At 48.1% G+C, this 23,964-nt stretch overlaps 10 protein-coding genes across 11 annotated transcripts; 4 read left to right on the forward strand and 6 right to left on the reverse strand.

The window, feature by feature from the left end:
* Positions 1–450: 450 nt before the first annotated feature.
* LOC6528656 (T-complex protein 1 subunit theta) lies at positions 451–2,619 on the reverse strand. Its single transcript, XM_002089662.4, has 3 exons — positions 2,462–2,619; positions 1,252–2,282; positions 451–1,187 (listed from the first exon to the last, which is right to left on the reverse strand). Exons 1-3 carry the CDS (start codon positions 2,519–2,521, stop codon positions 638–640), a joined length of 1,641 nt encoding a protein of 546 aa, XP_002089698.1. The 5' UTR covers positions 2,522–2,619; the 3' UTR covers positions 451–637.
* Positions 2,620–3,352: 733 nt separating this feature from the next.
* On the forward strand, positions 3,353–6,704 carry LOC6528657 (WD repeat-containing protein 43). The gene is made up of 7 exons (XM_002089663.3): positions 3,353–3,699; positions 3,753–4,282; positions 4,336–4,821; positions 4,878–5,006; positions 5,063–5,212; positions 6,289–6,386; positions 6,443–6,704. Exons 1-7 carry the CDS (start codon positions 3,394–3,396, stop codon positions 6,622–6,624), a joined length of 1,881 nt encoding a protein of 626 aa, XP_002089699.1. The 5' UTR covers positions 3,353–3,393; the 3' UTR covers positions 6,625–6,704.
* On the reverse strand, positions 5,231–6,271 carry LOC6528658. The gene has a single exon (XM_002089664.4). It carries the CDS (start codon positions 6,182–6,184, stop codon positions 5,273–5,275), a length of 912 nt encoding a protein of 303 aa, XP_002089700.1. The 5' UTR covers positions 6,185–6,271; the 3' UTR covers positions 5,231–5,272.
* A 7-nt stretch (positions 6,705–6,711) lies between the features above and the next one.
* Positions 6,712–9,877, reverse strand: LOC6528659 (glucose-6-phosphate isomerase). The gene is made up of 5 exons (XM_039371085.2): positions 9,280–9,877; positions 8,446–9,028; positions 7,836–8,075; positions 7,249–7,777; positions 6,712–7,190 (listed from the first exon to the last, which is right to left on the reverse strand). Exons 1-5 carry the CDS (start codon positions 9,411–9,413, stop codon positions 7,000–7,002), a joined length of 1,677 nt encoding a protein of 558 aa, XP_039227019.1. The 5' UTR covers positions 9,414–9,877; the 3' UTR covers positions 6,712–6,999.
* Positions 9,878–10,507: 630 nt separating this feature from the next.
* On the forward strand, positions 10,508–14,160 carry LOC6528660 (protein lines). The gene is made up of 2 exons (XM_002089666.4): positions 10,508–10,945; positions 11,011–14,160. The coding sequence occupies exon 2, from the start codon at positions 11,047–11,049 to the stop codon at positions 13,609–13,611; it is 2,565 nt and encodes an 854-aa protein (XP_002089702.1). The 5' UTR covers positions 10,508–10,945; positions 11,011–11,046; the 3' UTR covers positions 13,612–14,160.
* On the reverse strand, positions 13,647–16,359 carry LOC6528661. Of its 2 annotated transcripts, none has more exons than XM_002089667.3 (5): positions 16,088–16,359; positions 15,414–16,033; positions 15,272–15,356; positions 14,495–14,704; positions 13,647–14,438 (listed from the first exon to the last, which is right to left on the reverse strand). In XM_002089667.3, the coding sequence occupies exons 1-5, from the start codon at positions 16,101–16,103 to the stop codon at positions 14,236–14,238; spliced, it is 1,134 nt and encodes a 377-aa protein (XP_002089703.3). In that variant the 5' UTR covers positions 16,104–16,359; the 3' UTR covers positions 13,647–14,235. The 2 variants fall into 2 exon arrangements, with proteins under 2 accessions (XP_002089703.3, XP_039227020.1); XM_039371086.1 differs by having other exon boundaries at positions 15,272–15,353; positions 16,088–16,228.
* Positions 16,158–18,615, reverse strand: LOC6528663 (serendipity locus protein alpha). Its single transcript, XM_002089669.3, has 7 exons — positions 18,461–18,615; positions 18,235–18,402; positions 17,849–18,175; positions 17,473–17,797; positions 16,686–17,414; positions 16,521–16,622; positions 16,158–16,458 (listed from the first exon to the last, which is right to left on the reverse strand). The coding sequence occupies exons 1-7, from the start codon at positions 18,539–18,541 to the stop codon at positions 16,409–16,411; spliced, it is 1,782 nt and encodes a 593-aa protein (XP_002089705.1). The 5' UTR covers positions 18,542–18,615; the 3' UTR covers positions 16,158–16,408.
* An 81-nt stretch (positions 18,616–18,696) lies between these two features.
* On the forward strand, positions 18,697–21,201 carry LOC6528664 (stromal membrane-associated protein 2). Its single transcript, XM_002089670.3, has 2 exons — positions 18,697–19,001; positions 19,161–21,201. The coding sequence occupies exons 1-2, from the start codon at positions 18,884–18,886 to the stop codon at positions 20,570–20,572; spliced, it is 1,530 nt and encodes a 509-aa protein (XP_002089706.1). The 5' UTR covers positions 18,697–18,883; the 3' UTR covers positions 20,573–21,201.
* Positions 21,202–21,478: 277 nt separating this feature from the next.
* On the forward strand, positions 21,479–22,683 carry LOC6528665 (protein FAM8A1). Its single transcript, XM_002089671.4, has one exon. It carries the CDS (start codon positions 21,576–21,578, stop codon positions 22,545–22,547), a length of 972 nt encoding a protein of 323 aa, XP_002089707.1. The 5' UTR covers positions 21,479–21,575; the 3' UTR covers positions 22,548–22,683.
* Positions 22,684–22,875: 192 nt separating this feature from the next.
* On the reverse strand, positions 22,876–23,961 carry LOC6528666 (aminoacyl tRNA synthase complex-interacting multifunctional protein 1). The gene is given in 3 exon segments (XM_015198825.3): positions 22,876–23,723; positions 23,780–23,854; positions 23,857–23,961. Coding segments are annotated over 3 exon segments (969 nt in total). The 5' UTR covers positions 23,947–23,961; the 3' UTR covers positions 22,876–22,919.
* Between the last annotated feature and the right edge of the window lie 3 nt (positions 23,962–23,964).

A 23,964-nucleotide genomic window follows, 5' to 3' on the forward strand; every position in this document is an offset into this window, starting at 1 on the left:
GAAATTTGCCCGAGGACAGCCGGACCATCCAATGGAGCACGGATGGATCGGCTACGTCCTCGGATGTCATTTTGTATAACTTATTCATAGGGGGTAGATATTTGGAAACAAAAGCTATCAGAAGCACACGTACTTACAATCATGGTCATCGAACATACTTTAACATCTTTTATTCACTTTAAAAGAAAAGCGACAACGAGATCGTATTTTATTCGAAAATTAATACAAATCTTTTGCGATGCAAACGGGGACGAGTCCTCACAAATAATCTTGAATTGTATCTGCAAATAAGCATTTGAAATATTGTACTCAACAAAATGAATAATCGTTTGCTTAAATTTCAAAAATAAAAAGCGATAACTTACTTAGATTCGTTATCTAGCGGTGGCACCGGGTTAGGTGCGAAAAAAAATGTTTTATTTCAAATTCCCCCAAAGGATCACGCTTTAGTTCAGTTTTCGTAAGTTAAGTTTATTAATACAAGAAACTGTGTGCATGGCTGTGTATGTGGGTGAGGGTAAGAGTGGTTAATGAAATTTATAATTTCCATGGGACTCGTTTATGAAAATACAATGCACTCTTTATGGGAGCGGGAGAAACTAGTTATAGTAAGACGAACGAATCACAGAGGAGCCGCTTAACTCTCATCATCGCTGCCGGCAGCCTGTCGCGGCTTGGGACCTCCGGCGCGCTTGGCCATGATGATCTGGTCCACCTTCAAGATGGTTGCGGCCGCGCCTACGGCGTACTTAAGACCCCAGAATTTGGCCTGGTACAGATCAAAGAGCTTTGCCTTTGTTGTGTCGATGGTGCTGGCCTTTTCAGCCTCAATGTCAAAGCCGATTGTCTTTCCGGCCTCGGAGTTGTGAGCCAAATACAACTGGTTGACGATATCCGTGCCATTGATGCCGGAGTTCTCGGCCAGAGCCTTGGGGAAAACTTCCAGCGCGTTGGCGAACTTGCGCACGGCGTACTGGTCTAGTCCCGGCAGAGTATCAGCATAGGCGGAAAGCTGGGTGGCCAACTCGATCTCGGTGGCACCAGCTCCGGGAAGATAGCGGCCATCCCGGGTCAGGCACTTGAAGTTGTTAACAGCGTCATCCAGGGCACGCTCAATATCATCCATAAAATTATCGGTAGCTCCACGGATAACTACGGTCGCAATGCGCGAGTCCTTGCCCTCGTTTCTACGATGGTTTAAGAAGAAATTATAATGGATTTTTTTGTGATTAATTCCATTGAAAACCCCACCTGAAGGCCACAATTGTGGTGTCTCCTAATTCCTCGATGCAAACTTTGTCGCAGTAGCCCAACTCCTCCTGACTAGGCGTGGTGATGCGCGGCAGGACAGTGGCGTTCACGGAGCGGCTCAGGCGACGCAGATCGAACTTGGAGTTGAGACGCACGGCCATTAGGCCGTATTTGTTGAGGAAGTGCAGGGCCATGTCGCCGACCTTGCCGCCGGCCACAACCACCTTTACACCTGTTTCGGCGATCGCCTTGATCTGGCTCTCCAACAGGCTCTCTTCGCCAGAGGAAAAACTCAACAGCTCATCGGCCGACTTGATCAGCACTGTTCCCTTGGTTTCAGTTTGAATGATATCGACGGGGCAGGAGAAAATCACGATCTTGGCCTTCTCTGCGTAGGTCACATCGCCTTCTACAAAGCGCTTGAAGACCATGCCGCGTACCACCTCAGACTTGGTCAGTCCGCTACCCAAGATCTTGCAGATGCGAATGTTGTCCACGTTGAAGGTGCCCTCATCCGGCAAGATGGAGACACAGGCCTTGCTTACCAGATCGTTAAGAAAGTCCTCTTGGCCGTATTGCTTCGACATGATCGATGTGCGAAGTACCTCCTTCACCTTCTCTACATTGCGATAGTCCTCGATCTTGTGGCTTACCAGAGTGGGCAGGATTTCGAGGGCCTTCTCCAAGGCCTTCTCATAGCCGTCGGAGATCTCGGCAGTGGTGATGCCCAGACGCAGCAACTCCTCAGCGGACTCCAACAGGGCTCCGGCCAGGACAACCACGAAGTTGGTACCGTCGCCTACCTCAGCATCCTGCATCTGGCTGGCCATGACGATCAGCTTGGCGGCCGGATGCTCAACATCCAGCTCCCGCATGATGGTGCCGGCATCGCTGGTCACGAACTGCTTCTCGATGTGGTTGATGATCATCTTGTTCATGCCATTTGGTCCATAGGCCGAGCGCATGGTCTGTGCAAACTCCTTGCAGGCACTGATGTTGCGGAATACCGCCTCCTCCAGCCCACTGTACATCTGAGGACACAAGTAAAACCATTAAATTAGTCATTTTTTGCTCATATGTCAAGCTCCGTTTCATGAGGATGACTAATCACGCGCCTCCCCGAGACGGCATGTTTTCTTTTTAGTCGAATCTCAATGAAACCGATGCCCGGCGGACTCCTCGCCAAGTTATTTTTCCTTGTTGCACTCACCCGGGCGCCATCCTTGAGCATCTGCGACACACCGGGAGCCTTGGGAACGGATAAAGCCATTTTTGTACACAGATTTCAATTTCACACGGAGTCAGTCGGTAAATTCCAGCTAGAGTTATAACCTCAAAGTGGCCGCGAACATTCTGGATGGGATAGGGATGGCATTTGCTTATCGATTATTGTAAACGGTGACTGGCTCCGTTTTATATTAAATTATTTTACAAATTTCCTATTTTTAATAAGTTGACGATTTTCTATGATTTTCGATGAATAGCACACAATTAATTAATAAATTTCAGTAGTGAATAATCCACTTAATGAATCCGTTTATTTTAAATTTGTAAACGCGTTTTACTTAAAAATCCATAAATAAGTAAAAAAGTAACTTGAGCTTTAAACAAATAATTCGTACAGTTTCAAACGTTTACAAGCGTTTTACTTAAAAAATCCAGTAATAAGTAAAAAGGTAACTTGAGCTTAAAAAAATAATTCGTACAGTTACAAACGATTTTATTCAGTTTTAGATTTGAGGAAATTTAGTAACTTTAGGTTTGAGGAATACCCCAAATCTATCCGAAGTCTTGTTCGACATACAAGAAATTCAGCTAATTTTACATTTCGAGAAAAGCCACTTCCTAAAATAATGTAAATTCTTTGCTATTTATTTTATAGTCAAAGTTAAACAATCGATTTTAAAATGCTTCAAAAAACAAGCCCAATCTTTTAAGATTTTAAATTTTTTCATTCTTAGAATTTTGAAATTTATGTATATATTATTTATCTTTGTAGGGTATGGGAAGCGTCGGTATAGGACTAAAGTTTAATTGTGAGTCGTGCAATACGTGCGTGATGGGTTGCATTCCGGGAGACTAGCGTGAGCCGAGGTAAACACTAGACTTAGCGCCCATCTCTAATTCAAAACATAAAAAACCATGTCGCTGGGCAAGAAGCACGTGTTGGGATTTTCGCCCAATGGTGGCCAACTATTTGCCTCGGTGGATGAGCAGGCAGTCCTACGGATATGGAACACGGAGACGAACACGCTGTATCAGGAATATACGCCCAATTTACAGACATCCGGGTCGTGCACAGCGCTCACGTGGGTATCGGTGTCCAGTCCCCGGCCCAAGAAGTCTCGGAAGAGCATCCAGTCACAGGATGCAGGTGGTGACCAGCTCTACATTGCTTTGGGAACATTCAAAGGCTCAGTGGTTATATATTCTTTAGCGGAGGGAAAGGTTAGTCGGATAAATAGTTTTAAAAACAAATAAACCACTATCAATCCTTACAGATTTCTCGAACATTTAGTGGCGACAGCCATGATGGAGCAGTGACGTCAATTACATATGACAACGCTGGTCAGTTATACACCGTGGGTGCCGATTGCAGGGTTGTCGTTTGGTCCTGGACGGAGGAGCGCTCCATCGCCGAATGGCAGGTGGGACCCGAGAAGCCCCAAAATATAGTCTATCTCCAGAAAAGCGGCACCCTAGCCATTGGCTCCCGACAGCTTAAGGTGTACGACATCAAGACAAAGGAGCTGGTGGAAACATTCACCGGCCACTCGGGCGAAATAAACACCATAAGCAGCGTGGCGAGCACAGATGGCACTGAATTCGTTTTGACCACGGCCAAGATGGAGCGGGTTATCTGCTTCTGGAAGATCGACAAGAAGGGCAAGAACAAAGCCTCCGCCTGCACGCTCCTCATGGAGGATTTGGCCTACTGTCTGACCAGCGAAGTCCGCGACGATGGTCAGCTACGCGTGGCCAGTGTTACCCGCAATGGCATTATACACATTTACCTACTAAATGTAAACAGGTAAGTCAAGTGGTTATTTTTCGATATAAGTACTGAAAAACTATGTTTTACAGTTTATCCGCAGAGAAGTTCGTGAAACCCAAGGTTTCACTTCAAATCGTTTCTGATGGCACCGAAACAGTGGAACCCCTTCTAGCAGTGGCGGCCCACTTTGTGATTGACTCAAATCGCTCACACGAAATCCTTTTTGGCTACGGTAGTCGCCAACAACTGCAGTTTGAACGCTTTACTCCCAACTATGGCGAAAAACTAAACGTTATTGTGCGCGCCGATCCCAAAAAGCTCTATGCGAAAAAGAAAGGAAAGGAGCTGCCGGGCTATCAGGCCGCCACCAAGGTCCAAAAGCCTATAGTAAACCAAAAAACTGTGGAGTACAACAGCGCCCTGCCCATCTCGCAGAAGAAAGTGCAAAACGAAGTGCCTATGGAAGCTCGACTGGAACATCTTAAAATACAAGGAACCAAACTAAGTGGTGGCAAGTTGTTGACGCAGAGCAAGACGCAGCTGCTAATGCAGGCATTACACAGCAAGGACCAGGCGTAAGGGATTTTCGAACAATGGAAATATATGTTTACCAATACGAGTGTGTTTTCAGAATGATACAAGCCGTTCTGAGTACTGAGGATCCAGACACGATACAGTTGACCTTGGATCGGCTACCGCTCGATTACGTGAATCCCCTGGTTAACGAACTTTCCATCCTCTTGCAAGGAAAGCACGCAAGGTGAGTTTTTCCAAAAGATCCCCGTTGAATTTTTTTTCAAATAGGTTCTTTTCCAGTGTCCGTTCCGCCCTGCGTTGGCTGCACGCACTGGCCTCAACACACACTAGTGTCTTGATGTCCGAAGACAAAGAGGCTCTGCGCGAAAAACTGGGCGTTTGTCTCGGTGTGGCGGAGCAGCGCATGCACTGTCTATCGGAAGCTTTACGGTAAGTAAAATTGGGGGATTCAAAAAACACAAAATTAGGCGTTTAATAGTGAAATGAAATTCAATAGCCGGATTTCTTGGTATTCTTCGTCTTGATATTATTCTTGGGCTTTTCGATGGTGCCGTGGCGACACTCCGAGATCGCAGCAAAAAAGGTCAGCTTCGTGTGCAGAATGGTGTCGATGTAGAAGCGCTGAAAAGTGAACGAATTAAGACATCTTTCGCCCAGGCCGTAGTAGAGCGTGTTGTAACCTTCAAAGCGGTAGGTGATCATCACGGGGTAGTGCTTCAGTAGAATCTTGGACAAGGAAATGATGAATCGCACTTTGGCGACGGCAAGAGGATTCGGACAACGAGGTGTTGGTCGAGAAAAATGGGCATCCACAAATAGAATGGTTCCTTTTTTGGGCACCTCGTGTCGAATCGGATTGCTGATCACCACGCACTTAGTGTCCGGCGACAGTTCCCAGCGACTGACGAAATCCCTAATGTCGGCAATGGCATTGGAGTATTCAAAGTCCCCAATGGTCAGCATCTTGCGTGCCAAGCCACTGGATACAGAGTCCGCGGAGGTGCCAAGACCACCCATGTAATGATTTGTGGTTGAGGGATCATCCTCACCGTTGGCCACAACGGAGTCAGTAAACGCTGAAGAGTCCATGCTGATAGAGGACATCTTTTGCCTTTTCGGAAAGTTGTAGATAAAAAGACCGCGCGGGTCTGACTCAATTATTGCCAACGCTTCGCAGATGGTGCCATCGATCAGGTCGACGATGCACTGCATATCAGCGTCATCGCAAATCGGCTTGTTGCACTGATTAATGAAGCTGGATACGCTGGGTATATTGGCAATGGGTAGGGCACCGCCTGGTCCCAGCGTTGGAAGGCCACTACCTTGACTCGATGGTTTCTTATAATGAATGTTGTCGAAGTGGTCCATACAGCTAGCGACATCATTGTTCAAAAGATCCATTTTCGGAATATGGCTACGACAAAATTTAGTTGTGTGTACTCCTTAGACTATTAACGTCATATTTTCAATATAACTTTAACCACTTTTCAATGCCTTCTTTTCAGAATAACCGGTCGAGTCAACCTGATAATTAACCAGATGAAGCGCAACGCGGACAATCATCTCAACAATAACAAAGCTTTGTTCGTGGATGACGACCCAGGTAAGTTATCAACTAGTTTTTTCACAAGGCTCGAGGCTTAATTCACTTGCTTCCAGATGAGCCCACCCCCGCTGCTGAAGATACACTGTTGGCAGAGAACAACTGGAGCGATCTAGAGGAGGATCAGCCAGGCAGCCCAAAGAACATATTAGAAGATGCGCTGGTGGCCGACGACGACCTGGCGACCGACGATGGTAACGCCGACGCAGACACAGACTCTGACGTGTCAATGGATTAGACAGCCTCCTCTTAATTTAAGTTTAAATGCAATTCCTTAATTGTAGCGCCGCGAGAAAATAAATACCATTGTTTTCCAAACGCAGTCTTTTACATCGAATTCATAAATTTTTATTTATGGTTTTAAACTACATACGTGCAACAACGAATAGTGTGAGCCAATTCTTGGTCTAATTCCGACACGAGATTGTATCGATACGCAAGCAAACAAACATGTCCAATTCATAAATAATGTTGAATAATGTACCAATAACAGGGGGCTTGTAGCTCGAGTATACGTAAGCGGCGGCTACTGAATAACGGCTCAGAAACTACTAACAATTAGAGCATTTGTGTAAACATTTCTATTTAATTTGCAACAAATAGCCGGACATGATTACTTCCAATTGGCTTTGATGAAGTTAATTAAGCCGTTCGTGGAACTGTCGTGCGTGGAGACCTCGTTGCAGTGATCCAGCTCCGGCTCGATGGCCTTGGCCAACTGCTTGCCCAGCTCCACACCCCATTGGTCGAACGAGTTGATGTCCCAAATGATGCCCTGAACGAAGATCTTGTGCTCGTACAGCGCTGAAAAATCAATTGAATCAATCAATTAGGTTTTGTGAGCTAGAGCAGAGAGACGTACCAATCAACGCGCCCAGGGTGAAAGGTGAGACCTTCTTCACCACAATCGAGTTTGTGGGCCGGTTGCCAACGAACACCTTGTGGGGCAACAAGTTGTCCAGCTCGTTGCCGCACAGACCAGCCTTGGAAAGCTCAGCCCTTGCCTCGTCGACCGTCTTTCCGGCCATTAGAGCCTCCGTCTGGGCAAGGAAATTCGACAAAAGAATCTTGTGATGCTTGCCGCCGGCAATGGGATTGTGTGTCTGGGCGGGAGCGATAAAGTCGCAAGGGATCAGCCGGGTGCCCTGGTGGATGAGCTGGTAGAAGGCGTGCTGGCCGTTGGTGCCCGGCTCGCCCCATACAATCGGACCAGTGCTGTACTTCACAGCCTTTCCCGCCTTGCTGACGAACTTGCCGTTGCTCTCCATATCGCCCTGTTGGAAGTAGGCGGCAAACCGATGCAAGTACTGATCGTAGGGAAGGAGGGCATGTGTTTCTGCCTTGAAAAAGTTCGAGTACCAAACGCCGAGCAACGCCAGGATAACGGGAGCCTGAGAAACCAATAACGTGGTTAGCTATTTTTGTTTAACTCCTTTAGTTGAACCTTACATTTTTCTCCAATGGTGTCGTCCTGAAATGGTTGTCCATGTAATGAGCTCCATCCAACAGCTGCTCAAAGTTTTCAAAGCCAATGGACAGACAGATTGACAGCCCGATGGCCGACCACAGGGAGTAGCGTCCGCCCACCCAATCCCAAAAACCGAACATATTGGTGCTGTCAATGCCGAATTCGGTGACCTTTTCCTTATTAGTCGACAGGGCCACAAAGTGCTTTGCCACGGACTCAGGCTAAAACGAAACCAAAATAGTTTAAAATATAGGTCACATAGAAGTGCAATGATGTAACTATTTGCTTTGGTGGCGTTATCTTTTTTACATTTAAAACAACTTGTATTTCGTATTGGGAAAATTGTATAAGAATATTAAATCCGATTGAGTCATACGCTTCACTAAGTCAGATATATATAAATAATTAAAAATCCATTGGAAGTTTCCTACTAATTAATAATAATTAAAGTAATAATTAATAATTAAAATGTTTCTTATAGCCATTATATATATCAAGTCACATCGATTGGTCATTACATTGGTTTAGTTATCTTAGCTTCAAGAGTTATCAATGAAGGTCAATCAATGTTCGACCTTTCGTCGTACTTACCTCCTTGGAATGCTCCAGGAGCCATGTCTTGGCGGAAGTGGCGTTCGTAATGGTCTCCTGGGTGGTGAAAGTCTTTGAGGCGACGATGAAAAGGGTGGTCTCGTAGTTGACCTTTTTGAGGACCTCGGCCAGGTGGGTGCCGTCGATGTTCGACACAAAGTGGGAGTGGAGGCCCTTGCCGTAGGGCTTTAGCGCCTCAGTGACCATCAGCGGGCCCAGATCGGAGCCACCGATGCCGATGTTGACTACGTCGGTGATCTGTTTGCCGGTGCAGCCGCGCCAAACGCCGGAGATGACCATGTTGGTGAACTCCTTCATGTGGGCCAGTTCCGCGCGCACATCGGGCATCACGTCCTTGTCGTCCACTAGAACGGGATCCGTGCCACGGTTGCGCAGGGCTGTGTGCAGGACGGCGCGGTTCTCCGTGATGTTAATGTGCTGGCCGGAGAACATGGCGTCCCGCGCGGCGTCCACGCGACGCACCTTGGCCAGGGCGAGAAGCAGGTCCCAGACCTCGTCATTGATGCGGTTCTTTGAGTAGTCCAGCAGTATCTCGCCATCGTTCTGGGTGTGCAGGCGCAGGCTGATAAAGAAACGAAAATCTTTTGACCTCAAAGCAAGTACGATTCGGAGGTCGTTGCTGTGACCTTACGCAAGGACAAATTGAGTGGCGGCGACACTCGAGAGCCGATGGTGAAAGTGAGAGTGGGCAAAGCGCAACTCGATGAATAAACGATTGACGATGGGGGATACACAAATGAGTGTATGTATGTGTGTAATGGAACTACATACGTAACTTCCACCCTCGGAGGTGAAATCGCCAGAAAAACCCACCTGTATTTTGAGAATCTCTTGGCATCCTTTACGAACAGGTCCTTGATGTTCAGGTCCTTGCCACTGGAGTCGTAGTACTCCTGCAGCTTCTGGAAAGCTGCCTCCTGGTTGAGCGGAGGAAGTGGGCCGGCCATCCTACTTCAGTTATCCCACACAGGAACAGCAAGTGTATACGGAGTAGAAGGGCAAGGGAGGACTAGTTAGCACTCGATGCAAATTTTTAGTGCACGGAGAAGAGAGCACGGGCGAACAGCTTTAGTCACTCGCTTTTAAACGACACTTCACTTATAAACGCGAATATGGCTGCTTAGGCGTCGGGTAGTTCCTTTTATCTGGCTCCGGCAAATCTCCAGAGCACCGCACCACAACTTCGCCGTGTTTGCTTTTGATAGGTACTGAGCGGCCGCTTTTATTCCAACGTCCTTTCTGGAATTCGCGAGCACCTTTCAATGTCAAATGAAAAACAAGCGAGTGTTGCCACGTCGGCCGCGCTCTTGTTTTGATGCCTCGATCGGTTGGGAGTGTGTGCGAATTTAGTGTGTGGACCGAGTTGGTTTGAACTGAGAATTCCCTGCTCCTAGATCATCCGCACAGATTGGAAAAAGGATGTAAACTGGAATTTTCGAAACGAAATAACCGCCGCTTACGGCTTATTTATATGTCGATCTGGCAACGCTTTGGGCCCAGGGCTGTCAGGTGTCAACAACTATCGTATAACATTTGAATTATTTAATGTTAAAAAAAATACAACGTAATTTTTACTTACTTACGCTTTACGCTTTTAAAGGTATTATTATGAATTTACCTTTATTTCCTATTAAATTAACACATAGAAAAAGCAATAATAACTCTTTGTCAAGAAATTCCTAAGCACTTTGTTATTATCGCACGCTTGGAAATATACAACTTATTGACTTATGGTTATTAAAATTACTTTTGCTTTAGCTATATAAGCGCAATAAACTTAAATATTAGTACATTTTAAAAGGTAAAACACACATATATAAAATGTGTAGTGGCGACATAATGCTGGTTAAGAACTTGGATATGTCTATCGCTAACGCCAAAAACCAAGAGCCATTTGGCAACGCCGTCCAACCAGTGTTACCAGGTAGCTGAAATTCACTAAATGTGTAGTGGCGACATAATGCTGGTTAAGAACTTGGATATGTCTATCGCTAACGCCAAAAACCAAGAGCCATTTGGCAACGCCGTCCAACCAGTGTTACCAGGTAGCTGAAATTCACTAAAAGATGGCGACGCGCACTTAATTTTTGTTTTTTTCCCCACATAATAAAGTGTAATAAAACCAAAATAAAAGGAGTGCCAGAGAAACAATCAGAGGCTCTAAAAAAGTGAGAAATAGCACACGACCCAATCGACTTAGCCGGGCTCACAGCGAAGCGCGAGTGCAGTTAAACTCACATAAACATTGACTGTCGCTGCCCCGAAGAGAGCAACAAGTGTGTGAAAATCGAATTCTGCCCGTTTAAAATGTCTGGAGGAGCAGTCAGAGCCCCTGGCGGCAGTTAGAGCGCTCTCGTCGCCTACAAGAAATCATAGTGTGTTCCAGGAAGCCGAGAAAATCGCTCCAAGAAGCCAGGCAGCAGCGTCTGCACACGTAACCTTGTGTGCGCGTAGCACGGAAGCTGTTTGTCGGAATCGGGTTTGTAGATATGTGGCTGCAAGCCGCCGCTTAGATTCACTGCTCACCGGGAATTTCGCTTGCAGTCCATTTCCAGGACGTCGGGTACGTCAACGTGGAGGATGGACGCCAAATCCACAGCAGGATCTGGAGCCGGAACGGGTGATGTTTGCCCATGCTCCACAGTAGCAGCCTCTACGACCTCCGCATCAAACGAGCAGCCGCAGACCAAGCGCCAAAAGATCGAGCAGCAAATAAAGGTGGGCTCCAAGGCGCTGCCACCACAGCCGCCGGACATTCTGGACCTGGACGCCAACAGCAACAGCCACCTGTGCTCCTCGCTCTCCTCGTCCAGTTCGCACTCGCTGTCAACGCCAAGCACCGCCAACAACTCCCCCACCACCACGCCCTGCAGCTCCCGGGCGGCGTCGTACGCCCAGTTGCTGCACAACATCTTGCCACGAAAAGGGGACTCTGACCCAAACAGCCAGCCTGAATCCGCCCATGACGAAGTGGACCGATCGGCCAAATTGCCCAACCTGCTAACCCTCGACACGACTAATAGCAATGGCAGTCATGCTAGCTGCAGAACCAACTGCATCCAAGCAACAGCAGCAACGTCCATCGACGATATGCTGGAGTTCGAGCAGTCCCTGACCCGCCAGTGCCTGTGCGGCGTCTCGGAGCGAACGCTGCGCAAGCCCTTCCAGTCGCATTACTCACAGGATACCAACGGCCAGAAGCGGATAGCCTACCTGCGGGAGTGGCCCACAAACAAGCTGTTGCAGTTCCTGTCCAATTTGCAGCTACTGTTCGATATTTACCTGAAGCAGAACGCAAAGGGCTTTATCTGCACACGGATAATGGATGTTTGCGACGCGCTGATTCGCAATGATCACAAGCTTATCGACGAGATTATCGTGCTGGCTGGCTACGAAAACTCTTACGTGCAATTTCTGGCGGGACGTGTGCTAGCCGCATTCCTGGTGATTGCCAAGCAGGAGCTGAATGACGAGTGGCTGCAAAAAATCGTCGATCAGCTTTTTAACTTTGAGCAGCTCAACCAGGCGGCCGTGCAAAAGATCCACTTTAGCCTGGACATCATCAAGCGCATAGTGGAGTGGAAAGACATGGAGATCCATCCGCTGGACGACGATTGGATGGTGGCGGCGAATAGTACAAGCGCAGCCTCGTCAGTTTTGCCTCTTTCAGAGGCTTCTGTGAGCTACATGCACTTCCCCGTGCAGGAGCAGCCACTAGCCACCAATTATTTTGCACTGCAATTTCGCGAGGATACGGAGGGTGAGAGAGATACGGAGCAGGAAGCACCCGACAACCGCGACCGGCATCGGCGCCATTTTGGCGAGGAGATGAACGTCGCCTATGAACCACATCCTGCTCCCCAGTCCACGACCATGCCCAGCGGTTGCCATGTGGTCACACTTACCGATTCGGAAAGCTTCGATACGACGCACCTGAAGTGCATCACCATTCAAAAGCTGGAACACAAGTGGCCCACGTTGGTGAAGAACATGTCAGAGCTGATGGCACCGACGCACCAGGATGCGGCCGAGCACTGTGTGCTAAATTTCTTACAGCTTTGGGAGAACATTATCTCGGTGAAGGCCAATCTGTCCATCGACGAGACGCGGCCATACTACGCCCAACTAGACAAGTTCGAGCTGCTGCTCAGCCACAGCCTCTCCTGCACCGTGTACAAGCAGATGCTGTGCCTCTTCAACGAGGCGTTGTGTTATGGTTCCACGCTGGCGCTGCAGGACATGCTGCCCGAGGAGACGTGCAAGCTGGCTCACCAGATAGTCTGCCATGTACGGGGCTTCCGCATCCTGGAGTCGCTGCCGCGGCGACAGCCTGACAACATGGTCAGCCTGATCGGCTACAATGGCAGGCCGCTGGTTTATGCCAATGGAACAATTACCCTGGCACATGCCGCGCAATCAGGGGTCGGCGAAGAAGACGGTGCGCCACCGGACCTAATCGAAATGGACAAAACACTGTTGCAGAAGATGGTCCTGCTGGTACTCAAGTCGATAGCGGTGACGGTGAAGGAGATTCGCAGCGATTCATCCGACTCATCCATTGATTCCACCGACTACGATGCCTTCCAGGACATGATGCTCATCGAGCGTTCGATCCGCGATGTACTGAGCAAGCTGGAGACGTTCATCAAGCAGACGCTGGAATTCCACCCGGAGTGCCACTTCAGCAAGATCCTGATCCACCTGTTTGACGACCAGGACGACCACCTGATCGAGGCCATGGTCTGCACGCTGGACGTCACGTCAGGGATTTCGTTCCGCAACAACGCTTTTCCCGAGCTGGTGGCCATGCTGAATCCGGTGTACACATTCTTGGAGTTCCTCAAAATGACGTCGAACAGCTCGGACCTGCTGCTGGACCTGCTGGTGAGCAACGAGACCTGCTTTCTGCTATACCTGCTGCGCCTGCTAAAATACATTCGCATGAACTGGACGATGTTCGTGCACAGTTGTCACACCTTCGGCATGGGAAGCGCCATGCTGGATGAGGCGATGGGGGTTCTTATCCGGCTGCGCCTGCAGATATCTCGCCTCGTGTCTCGCCAGCTCTACCCCTACGACATTTCACCGGTGCTGCGCCTGCTGGAGAGCTGCGAGAGCCTCTACGAGGGCAACGAACTGAGCTGAATGCGGCTCAGGTCCGAACTTCAAACAACATGCAATTAAAATACGTAATTTATTTTAATATTTAATGCAATAGGAGAAACTAGCGCAAAATTCGATGAAGATGGATGACTTGTAGAATACGTGTATTAGCCGTAGGGACCACTCCGACCATATCTCTGCACCCCGATCCAGTAGCGCGTTAACCGTAGTTAAGATCTTGCACCCTTTCATCCGTTTCGCCTAGCAGGTCTTTTAACCGAGATACATAGCTGTATGTAATTGTCATTGTAATGAGCATCACAAGTTCGTAGTTACTTCGTAGATAATGGTAATATCATAGGTACTGAATTCCAAACTAAACACTACGCTAGCCTAAGATTTTCTTAATCTTGCCCTAAGTAGAATAATGTACAATAGGATGGCAAAATGGCAAACGTTGGCTCGCTCTACGCCTTCGGCGGAGGTGGGCGTAAATTCGGTGTCTTCGAAGAGAATATTCTTTGTACGTTTTTTAAAACACTTGAATAATATAACATAATTAACTGATTAAAAGAAACGCATTAAGAAGGACTACAAAGTGTGATATTTGAAAATACGGTAGTCCCTTAGCAGTTCCGGTGGCCTTTGCCTGATTTTATCTCGATTTCAATGGCGATTTATCATGCGGACGCGCCGCTTTGGATCGGCAGTTCCACTTGGCATACTTGGCACGCCACTTACTTCTGGTTGACCAGTGAGGCTTATCACCGAGCCTCGTCTGGCCATTTCGGGTGGATATGGACTCGATACGGGAACCGTCTGATAGTTTATGCTAATCGGAACCGAGCAGCGACGGTTAAGATGGGGCTCTAGAGAAGAAAATAGTTGGTCTTATGAGACGTGTCACATTGTTACGCAAGTTTACCAAAACGGGTTTCTCCTCCAAGCCTAAGCGGATGCTGGTGACTTGGCCGGCTGGCCAAAGGAGACACGACCCTGAAGTGATACTCCTGCACCCTCGGAGCGGACTTTGTAAAGCCTCCCTCTTCGTTCAGCGTGTACTTGTAGCGATCCACCGACACGGAACGCTCTTCGCTGATAATATGCTTGCGCCGGAAGATCGGGGACTCCTCCACTTTGGCATGCATTGGGGAAATGGAGAGCGGTCAGTTTGGGGTGAGAGATCGCAGAGGATTGCGGAAAAGCCCATTTAAACGGAAATGAAACGCAATCTAACATGGCTACGTAAATTGATCACAGGAAAGCACATAGTAATTGATTTATTTTACGATTACGCACATCTAGCACGGTAATACAAATATACATTCGAGTATGTACAACCTTACATTCAGTACAGTTTCACAGAGAGGTGAAGAGGAGGTAAACAGTGTAGGTCGTTACAAAACATAGATATCAAACGCATAATTGAACCCGAAAAGTGCGATAGTAGTTGGTTGTATAGATGTAGAGATAAAAGGACAGACTAGAGGTACACAATATACAACACAGTTTCCGAAAAAGCCAGAAAACTAGCGCCCATTTAATGGTGGACAGTGCTTTACAGTATAGAAAATTAGTTAATTCATAATAGTAGATACATTTAGATTTATAGGATAACAATTCACTTGATCCCTTGTTAATTCGGTGTAAAAAGCACCTGGCCCAGCGAGCTAAAATTTTGGCAAAGATTTTGGTAAAATACCTTTTGATGACCGCCGATCTTGCTTGTGGATCTGGGCATAGGATTGCAGGGAGCAGCGGCGCATTCGTTTGTCCCCTTTGTTCTGCTGCCGGAGAAGGATTATTCACGCGGCAATACGGAGTGGAATGCAAGTTGACCTTACCGACTTGTAGTGCTGGTTGATGTCGGAGGCGGCCTTCAGCAGCAGATAGATGAAAACCAAGGCAAAAAGATAGATAATGGGCTCCGCGGTGTTACTCTTTTTGCTGGCTTCCTTCTTCTTGGGGCCCTCGGGGGATTTCGTCAAACGAATTTGCTTGCTGATCCCATTCCCAGGGCCATTTTTGGTTCTCCTCGAGGGCTTGCCTTGGGATCTTCTGGAAACTGGCTGAGCAGCTGTATTGATATCGGATTCCTTTCTGAAAACGTCCAGCTTCTGGCAAGATGCATCTGGAGCGGCGTCATAGAACTCAGCCATGGCTTCCGGATGGGCATCGCCGGCTTGGGAATGGTGCAGGTCGTAGGCAGCCACGCCCGGCTTAAAGTAGTACCTGTAGTTGTGCTGCATCCCGGCTACCATGAGATACACAGTACAGAGCACCACAAGGATACCCAGCGGTACCACATGATGGTTATTTGTATCCTTCTTACTGCCCACGGCACTTGCGAGTCGCTTTTTGGGAGAAGGCAAAGCCTTAATCTCTTTGGACAGAGCTACTTTATCGTCGCTGAGTCGTTTCATAGCCGGGTGCTTAATGTTCACCAAGCAATCACCGTGTGTATCTGTTGAATGAGTGTCCTGGCAGCCTCTTGTGGTGAAAAATCAATAGGGATTACCTTTACAGCTGCACATATTAAGCGTAAGAAGGTTTCTAGTGTAATATAAAGGTCAAGCGACCGAGGGGGATGCGCTGACCAATTTGTTTATCTCTATGTATTTATTTTAATTTATTGCTCTAATTTTACAACAGTCAAAACTGTTTCCGATGCGACGCTCTCCGCCACCCGAAAACACTACATGCTTATGTGTATGCCTACCTGACCCATGACATTCAAGTGGCGACGTACGTTAAGTTTGAATTCTCGAACTGCAAAGTTCCTTTTTTAAATGATATGAATTAAACACTTAAGTAATTAAAAAGTTATGAACAAAATGCTTCAGCATTCAAAGTATCCATTGGACATTCCAGTAAGTTGGTCGAGTATATCTACAATAAATAGAATTAATAGGTAAGACGAATCAATAAAGGTATGAAATATTTTTTGGTACCTGTGATTTGGAGATCCATAGACTGATTACTCATAGATGTGTATAGCTTTCTGCTTTCAGCTATATTTTGGCGCTTGAACATAACAGTCCGTAAACTTTCTCCTGAAAATAGCATTCACAACTTTGGTAGACTCACTACATTAATTTAACCATCAGTCGACTTACTTCTCAGAACATTTCCATTAGGTTTTGCCATTTCCGATTTAATGTCTAAAGAATTTGTGGTTATCCTATGGTCCTTTGTTTTACTTCCTCTATTCCTACGCTCTGTATCGTAGAGAATACTGTTTCTGGATGTTTTAAGGCCAGAGTAATGGGTTTCGTCTTCATTTATCTCCTTGATATTGTTGGCGTCATCCACTAAAAGGGGAGCCAGGGGAACACGAAGTTCATCCTCGTGTTTACCAACTCCTAGGGAGCCGTGCAGTTTCCGCAAGATCGTACGCAAGATCTTGAACCGCTTGAGGATTCTCTGCGGCTCCACCTGGGATGCACACATCAAAATTGCCTTACACTCGCGCAGTACCCGGATAAACTGCTGGTAGTACTCTTCTCCCAATCGGTCTTGCGTCTCGGTTAGCACCTTTCGGTTGATTTCCAGCTGAAAGTGCTCGACTAACAGCAAGGAAATTTGGACCAAGTCCTCCAATCGCTGCTTATTGTAAAGTTTTTCCGTTGCACTTATCCCCGAGGTCAGTATCTCCAAGTAACAACCAAGGAAGGCGCGGCTATCGATGATCTCCTGAAGCGTTGCTTTGAACTTGGTAACCTCCTCGTTGAAATGCTGTTCTAGGATGTCCGAGTGCAAAACGGAACCATGGGCCTGCAGAGAAGGTATCAGGGTAGTGTCCAGTGACTCAAAGGAGGCCAGACAGCTGCGCATCATTGTTTTCACTGGAAAGCGATTAGTACTGGCGTTAGTTTCGATTCTTTCCATAATAAATATTTATACTTTTTAAGTTCGGCGCAAAGGAAATGGCAAAAATGCCTATTTGAGTGGCACGATCTATGTTCACATCAAAGTCCGCTATGAGTTCATCAGCCAAATCAACATTATCTGCGCTGTTCCTCAGCAGCATTCTAATTTTGTCCACCGAAAACTTCTCGAAGTCCAGGAAGCATGTAAATACCAATCGCAGAAGCGCATCGTTGAGGAAGTCCTCCAGTTGGTAAATTGCCTGTTCCATGGTCATGGCCCTCAGCTTTAGGGTGGACATGTAGTGGGCACTGAAAGACTCCTTACACTCCTCCTGAAAGGTATTGCACTCTCGGATAACCTAGCGAACAAATGCATAAATAAGGGGATATTGCAGAAGGATTACACCCACCTTTTGGCACAAGGCACTGAGAGCCCTTTTGTCCTGTGGCAAAGCCACATTGGCGAACCCCAGGGATTGACCCAAGATTAAATCAGTGTTGGCACGCAACTTCTGGCTGAGGGAAAGCACTTCCTTGGGAGTTTTGGGACAGTTAAAGGTATCGGTGTTTTCCTCACTGTACGAAGTGAACAGGGCCAAACAATCCAGTGCGGCATCCACCAGCTTGAGGAAAGAGCGTTCCGGAGCAACTGCTTCGCCACACGATTCTTCGCTGTAGAGATGCATGAGGCGCCTTAGGCACCATCGAATGCGATCCACAAAGTACTGATGACTTACCTGCGTATAGAGGGTAAGCCATTACTGTGCAGTGCGTAGATCATGTCCGAATCACTTACCAAAACTGTAGTGCCGCATTCTAGTTTTATCGTGTGTTCCAACTGGCGAATGCAGATCATAATCTGGCTTAGGCAAAGGCACACCAGCTCCGAGGACTTCGACTGCCCCGAGGAGCAGAAGGAGCTGTGGGCCAAGGTGGCGAACTCCAATAGCACCGCACACAGGTTCTAAAACTCAGAGCAACAAGTGAGTAGTGTCCTGCGGAAAGTTTCCTTTACCACTCACATTTAGCCAGTTTGCATCTGCTGCATTGTGGGTGCTTACTATCAGCAGGCAGGACTCCAATTTCTTTCTCAACACTTCCATTATTACGTGCTAATACGCGTTCAAATATTCTGTAGGCAAAAGAAAACAACTTTTTTAAAAAATGGCTTGAGTTCCCCGTGAATGGCAAGATAGCATGGCCTGGCGTTAGTAACAACCCGTTTGCCGATTTTCCTTCACCGCCGAACGGTCCCACTGGACGCATCACTTTTTCGGTAGCAAAAACTTGTAGAAAATTGTCAATTCAATCCGCTGGTAGTTGTATATCCATGTGAAGCAGCGATAAGCTCCGTCAACTCTACCCGTCGCCCACGCCACGTCGCACAGTCGCGCCGTGCCACAAATACCAAACGCAGGCCCCAGAGACCGTAAGAATATCCAAAAATGAGCTCCTCGAATGCGGGACAGCGCACTAAGCTAATTCAGGAGAAGTGCCAGACCCTCCTGACGCAGATGCTTCGGGACGAGGATAACAAATACTGCGTGGACTGCGATGCCAAGGGTATGTAGATAGGGTCTGCGGATCTCCACTTCTTTAGCGAAAGATACGCCTTTTGGTGACGCACATATGTACGTGCATATACACACCACACATGCAGCTGCACTGCGAGAAAAGCTTTTGTGTTGTGAAAAGCCACTAAATGCACCCTTCCATCTCTAGGTCCACGCTGGGCCTCCTGGAATCTGGGCATGTTCCTCTGCATTCGCTGCGCCGGCATCCATCGTAACCTGGGCGTTCACATATCGCGCGTCAAGTCCGTCAACCTGGACACTTGGACACCGGAGCAGGTGATCTCGCTGCAGCAGATGGGGAACTCACGAGCTCGCGCCGTCTATGAGGCACAGCTGCCGGACGGATTCCGTCGCCCTCAGACGGACACCGCACTGGAAAACTTCATCCGGGCCAAGTACGAGCACAAGAAGTACCTGGCTCGCGAGTGGGTGCCTCCCTCGCCGCCAAAAGTGGACTGGGCTAAGGAAATCGACGAGGAGCTGGAACGGCAGAAGCGCAAGAAGAAGACCACTCAGGCCCAAGCCACATTGGGCCTCGGTGGAGTGGCCAGTGGCAGTGGCGACAAGCGCCTGTCCGGATCATCTGCGTCGGCCCTAAAGAACACCCCCCTGCCCGCACCGCTGCCAAAGCCGAAACCCAACCAGGTCGGCGGCTGCAGCCCAAAGACGACGCAGCGTGTCCAGTTGAACAGCAGCGGCACCAGTAGTGCCGGCGAAAGCGACCTCTTGGGTCTGTCCTCGCCCACCAAGCCCATTGTCGCGACCAGTGCCAACCAAGAACTGCAAAACGAAAGTTTCACCAGCTTTCTCAGCGCCGAATCAATCGCCGGACAGTCGGATAAGTCGAACGGCAGCAACGGTGACGCCGCCAATTTGATGGGCTCAAAGCCGAACTCGCTGGCACAAGAGGAGCAGGACTTCTTTAACCAGGGCTCACTGGGCGCCAGCGGCAGCGAGAAGGATCAATCCGGCAAGATGTCCAAGGACAGCATTTTGGCACTGTACGGCAGTGCGCCAGCTACCCACAATCCACAAATGAATTTTGGCGGTTTCACGGGCATGGCCCCAGGCGGTTATATGCATCAGCAGCAACAGCAGATCCCCCACCAGTTTATGACACCTCCGAACTCGGTGAGCATGTACAACTCGCCAGTTATGGCTGCGCCGAATGCGTTCAGCAACGCTGCCATTAGCAGTGCCACGGCAATGAGCATGGGTGGCTCCCATGGCTTCACTGGAGCCCAGTTTCCTAGCACCGGGGGCACTCCTTATGCTGCCGGAGGGCAGGGAGCTGCAACGAATCTTATGCAAACGAACCAGAGCATCCTCAGTGGGATGCCGCTGTTTGGGGCTGTTCCACAACAACAGCAGCAACACCAACACCACCCACAGCTTGGCGGCCTCTCCATGAACTTAATGCAGCCCCTGCCCAGTGGTCTGAACATAGGCCAACCACAAGGATCGGGCGGATTCGCCGCCAACGGGCCAACCACCTCCTCAGTACCATCAAATCTGAACCAGCAGTTTGGAAATCTTAATATCGGTAATGTGTGGCAATAAATACATTTTGTATTTATGTAGTTGTACTCCTTTAATTAATTGTAAGATACGAGTGTTCGTCTCGGTGTTTGCAGCATGTGTGTGAGACGATGATGCTTGTTTATATACATTCGATTTATACAACAACTTGCCAATTTAGTTAGTTGTCCTGGAATGATTCGGAGCAAACCTATTCGTATTTATAGCAAAATTCATTGTCAAGCAAGTCACTGTATTAAACGATGTTCATGTCCACCAGGAATCGCATCTGCTCGTTCAAATCTATTCCAATTAAATCATTAAACATACACTTGTAACACCCAACTACATTAAATTGAACCACAGAACGTAATGCACTTCCCAATTCAATGTACATGTTATTTCGAAAGATTAGCTAGGTATTTGGTACGCAAGCATAAAAAAATCGTCCACGCCAGGGTACGAATGTAAGGTGTAAGAGATCTGGCGAAGTACTTTTTATATGCTTGATATCCCTAAAAACATATTCACGCCTGTTTGTCAATGTGAATCTAAAATATCATGGCTCGGTTGTCAACGGATTTATTGTATTCGATTCTTAAGTTGCTATGTCTAAGGAAGAAATCAAACCACTTCGAACTGTGTAATAATAAAATATTCAGACAATTGTATGAGCTTCGTTCTGTGTCGCTGATTTAAAAGGAAGAAAATACGGGTAATGTATAACATTGTGCTTATGCAAAACTTTTAACTTATGTTTAAGAACTCAAAAATGCAAGCAGCTTTCTGTTCTGTTGTTCAACTACTTTATATTTGAGATAATACATTTTCAAACTATAAGCCACCGCTAACTAATATTTCGTATAAACAACCTGCACTGCATTTTTTTCAATTTTCCCGCCCGGTTTGCAGTTCACAGGGAATCGGAAAGTTTGCCATTCGCACCGATACGTTGACACACCCTGCCGCTTGCAATACACGTCAACTTGTATAAATAAATAAATCCAAGCCAAATAAAAACATTGAACATTGTGAGACTGAAACTATGGGTGAAAAAGGCGAGGAGACGGGACAGAAGCCTGAGAAGCGTTCCACCAAGGATGCCTACTTCGATAGCCTCTTAGAGTGGTCCAAACAGGCGACACTTGCCCAGAATGCGATGCTTATGTTTCCTTACTATTTGATGGCCAACTATCCGACTATGTTCCAGGGACTGCCTGCTTCCGCTGCACTTCCCCAAGCGGCCGCTCCTGAACCATCACTGGTTCAGGGATCGGGTGCAGCGCCAGGAGATCCTGCTGCAGCTGCTCGTTCGCCGCCGCCAAACTTCAGACGCCTGAGAGTCATGGACGAGGCGGCCCAGCAGGAAATCATACAGCGTCTAGGCGGCTACGAGTACGTTCTGGCACCGTTTTGGAAGCGTGCCGTAGCGGAGACCATCGACATGCTCATCCTTTTTATAGTGAAAATCATCATAACCTTCGGAGTGGTCAACCTGTTTAACATAGATTTCGATGAGGACGTGATTCGGCGCACCCTAGACGAAGAAGACTTGTTTGGGAATTTCATTGACACTTCACTAGATTTCATATCGATTTCCACCGACCTCTTGCTCATCGAAATGCTGACGAAACTCACAGTCTGCTGCTACGAAGCGCTTTGGACATCCCTCTACAATGGGGCTACGCCGGGCAAGTCACTAATGAAAATACGCATCCACTATGTGGAGGCGGTGTTGCCGCTTCAGGCTCCGCCCCTTCCACAGTTCGTGCTTCAGCCGCAGAGGGAGCCGATGAGGGCTTTGCTTTATCCAGCAGAGACTCCCACGCTGATGCGCTCCTTCGCCCGCGCCCTTACCAAGAACCTGGGGATGACCCTGCTCTTCCCCATCTGCGTAGTAATGATCTTCTTTAAGAACAACCGCACCGCCTACGACGTCCTAACAAAAACGATTGTGGTGGAGACCAATTCCAATGCGGTGCTCCGCACCCAAGTGCAACCGCAGCGAAATCGCTGAGCACGGAACGTAAACCAGCCAAAGTGTCTAGGAATTGCGCACTGTTTCCTATGCATATATAAATAGACTTGTTAATGCTAAATTTAATGTCGTTATGTAATGCTGTCCTGTGAAATAAAACGAAATCTCACACGAAGGCCTCAGAATTTGCACTTTCAAATCCGTTCGGAAAATGTTCTACTAGCTATCCCAGTGATAAGAAAAACTTCCGGTGTGCATCATATAAATGTTCCTGTAGGGCAACTCCTTCTCCACTAGTGCTTGAAACCCAAGTTTTTATGATCGTAATGATGAAATGGTTAATACACAAAAAATGTAACTGCTATTATTGATTTGTGCATAACCCTGGTCTGCAGATAACCGTTTATTTGCTTACTTCACATTGACGTTCTTCAGGGTTTGGGCCACCACATTGCCCTTGCCAGGAACATGGAGTGCGGCGCCTTTGTAGCAAGCAACCAGATCGTCGTTGGTCATTAGATCCGGGGCACACGACTCGAAGATCTTCTTTTTGGGGTTGAGCTGGGCGTCCGGTTGGCGCGGATAGCCCTCGCAATGAACTAGGTCGCCGGGAACAGCTCCGGCCGGCGGACTCAGCACTTCTACCTTTTCCGGTGTAGAGGCGCACATGACCATAGCCTCCGAGGTGACGCCGCGCATTTTGGCCGGTTTTAGGTTGCACATAACCACTACCAGTCGGTTTTGCATCTCCTCCAGGGGCACGAACTTCACTAGGCCGGACACCACGGTGCGTGGGCCCGCCTCGCCGCAGTCGATCTTCTCCAGATACAAACTGTCGGCGTCGGGATGGCGACCCACCTCGACAATTTTGCCCACGCGTAAATCCAGGCGTCCTACGTCTACGGGAGCCTCTGGAGCGGCAGCCGGCTTCTCGGCGGCCGGTTTCTTTTCCTTGACCTTCTTTTCCTTGGGATCCTTGGCCAGTTTAGAAGCCTGAGCAGCGGGAGCAGGTCCAGCCTCTGCCGGCAGATCTACTGGGGCCGCACTGGTGCAGAACTCACGGGCTCCAGGCACTGGAATCTGTTTCTTGCCGTTTCGCAGCTCCAGCTGCACTAGCTGCGCCAGAGCCGCCCCAACTTCCTTGGCCAGTGCAGCGTTCTCCTTGATTAGCTCCTGCTTCTGGCGCTCCACAAGTTGCTGCTGGATGCCGTAAATCTGGTGGGAAGTAGGTTATCGAATGTTCACAGGGGACGGCAGGCGGAAATACTTGCCTCAGCTTCAATGGAGTTAATCAGCGCTTCGGCGCGCTCGTTGTTGCTCGCAATCTTCTGCAGATCGGCCATGGTCTGTTTGGCCTTCTGTTTTTTGCGAATTTTGTGCAATTCAGGTCGTATTTTTTACATGCGGATCCCACAGTCGTGGCAGCTCTACGCAGCATTTCAGTGCTTCTTCTTGC

This window comes from Drosophila yakuba, chromosome 2L, assembly GCF_016746365.2.
Source record: "Drosophila yakuba strain Tai18E2 chromosome 2L, Prin_Dyak_Tai18E2_2.1, whole genome shotgun sequence".
Taxonomy (NCBI): Eukaryota; Metazoa; Arthropoda; class Insecta; order Diptera; family Drosophilidae; genus Drosophila; species Drosophila yakuba.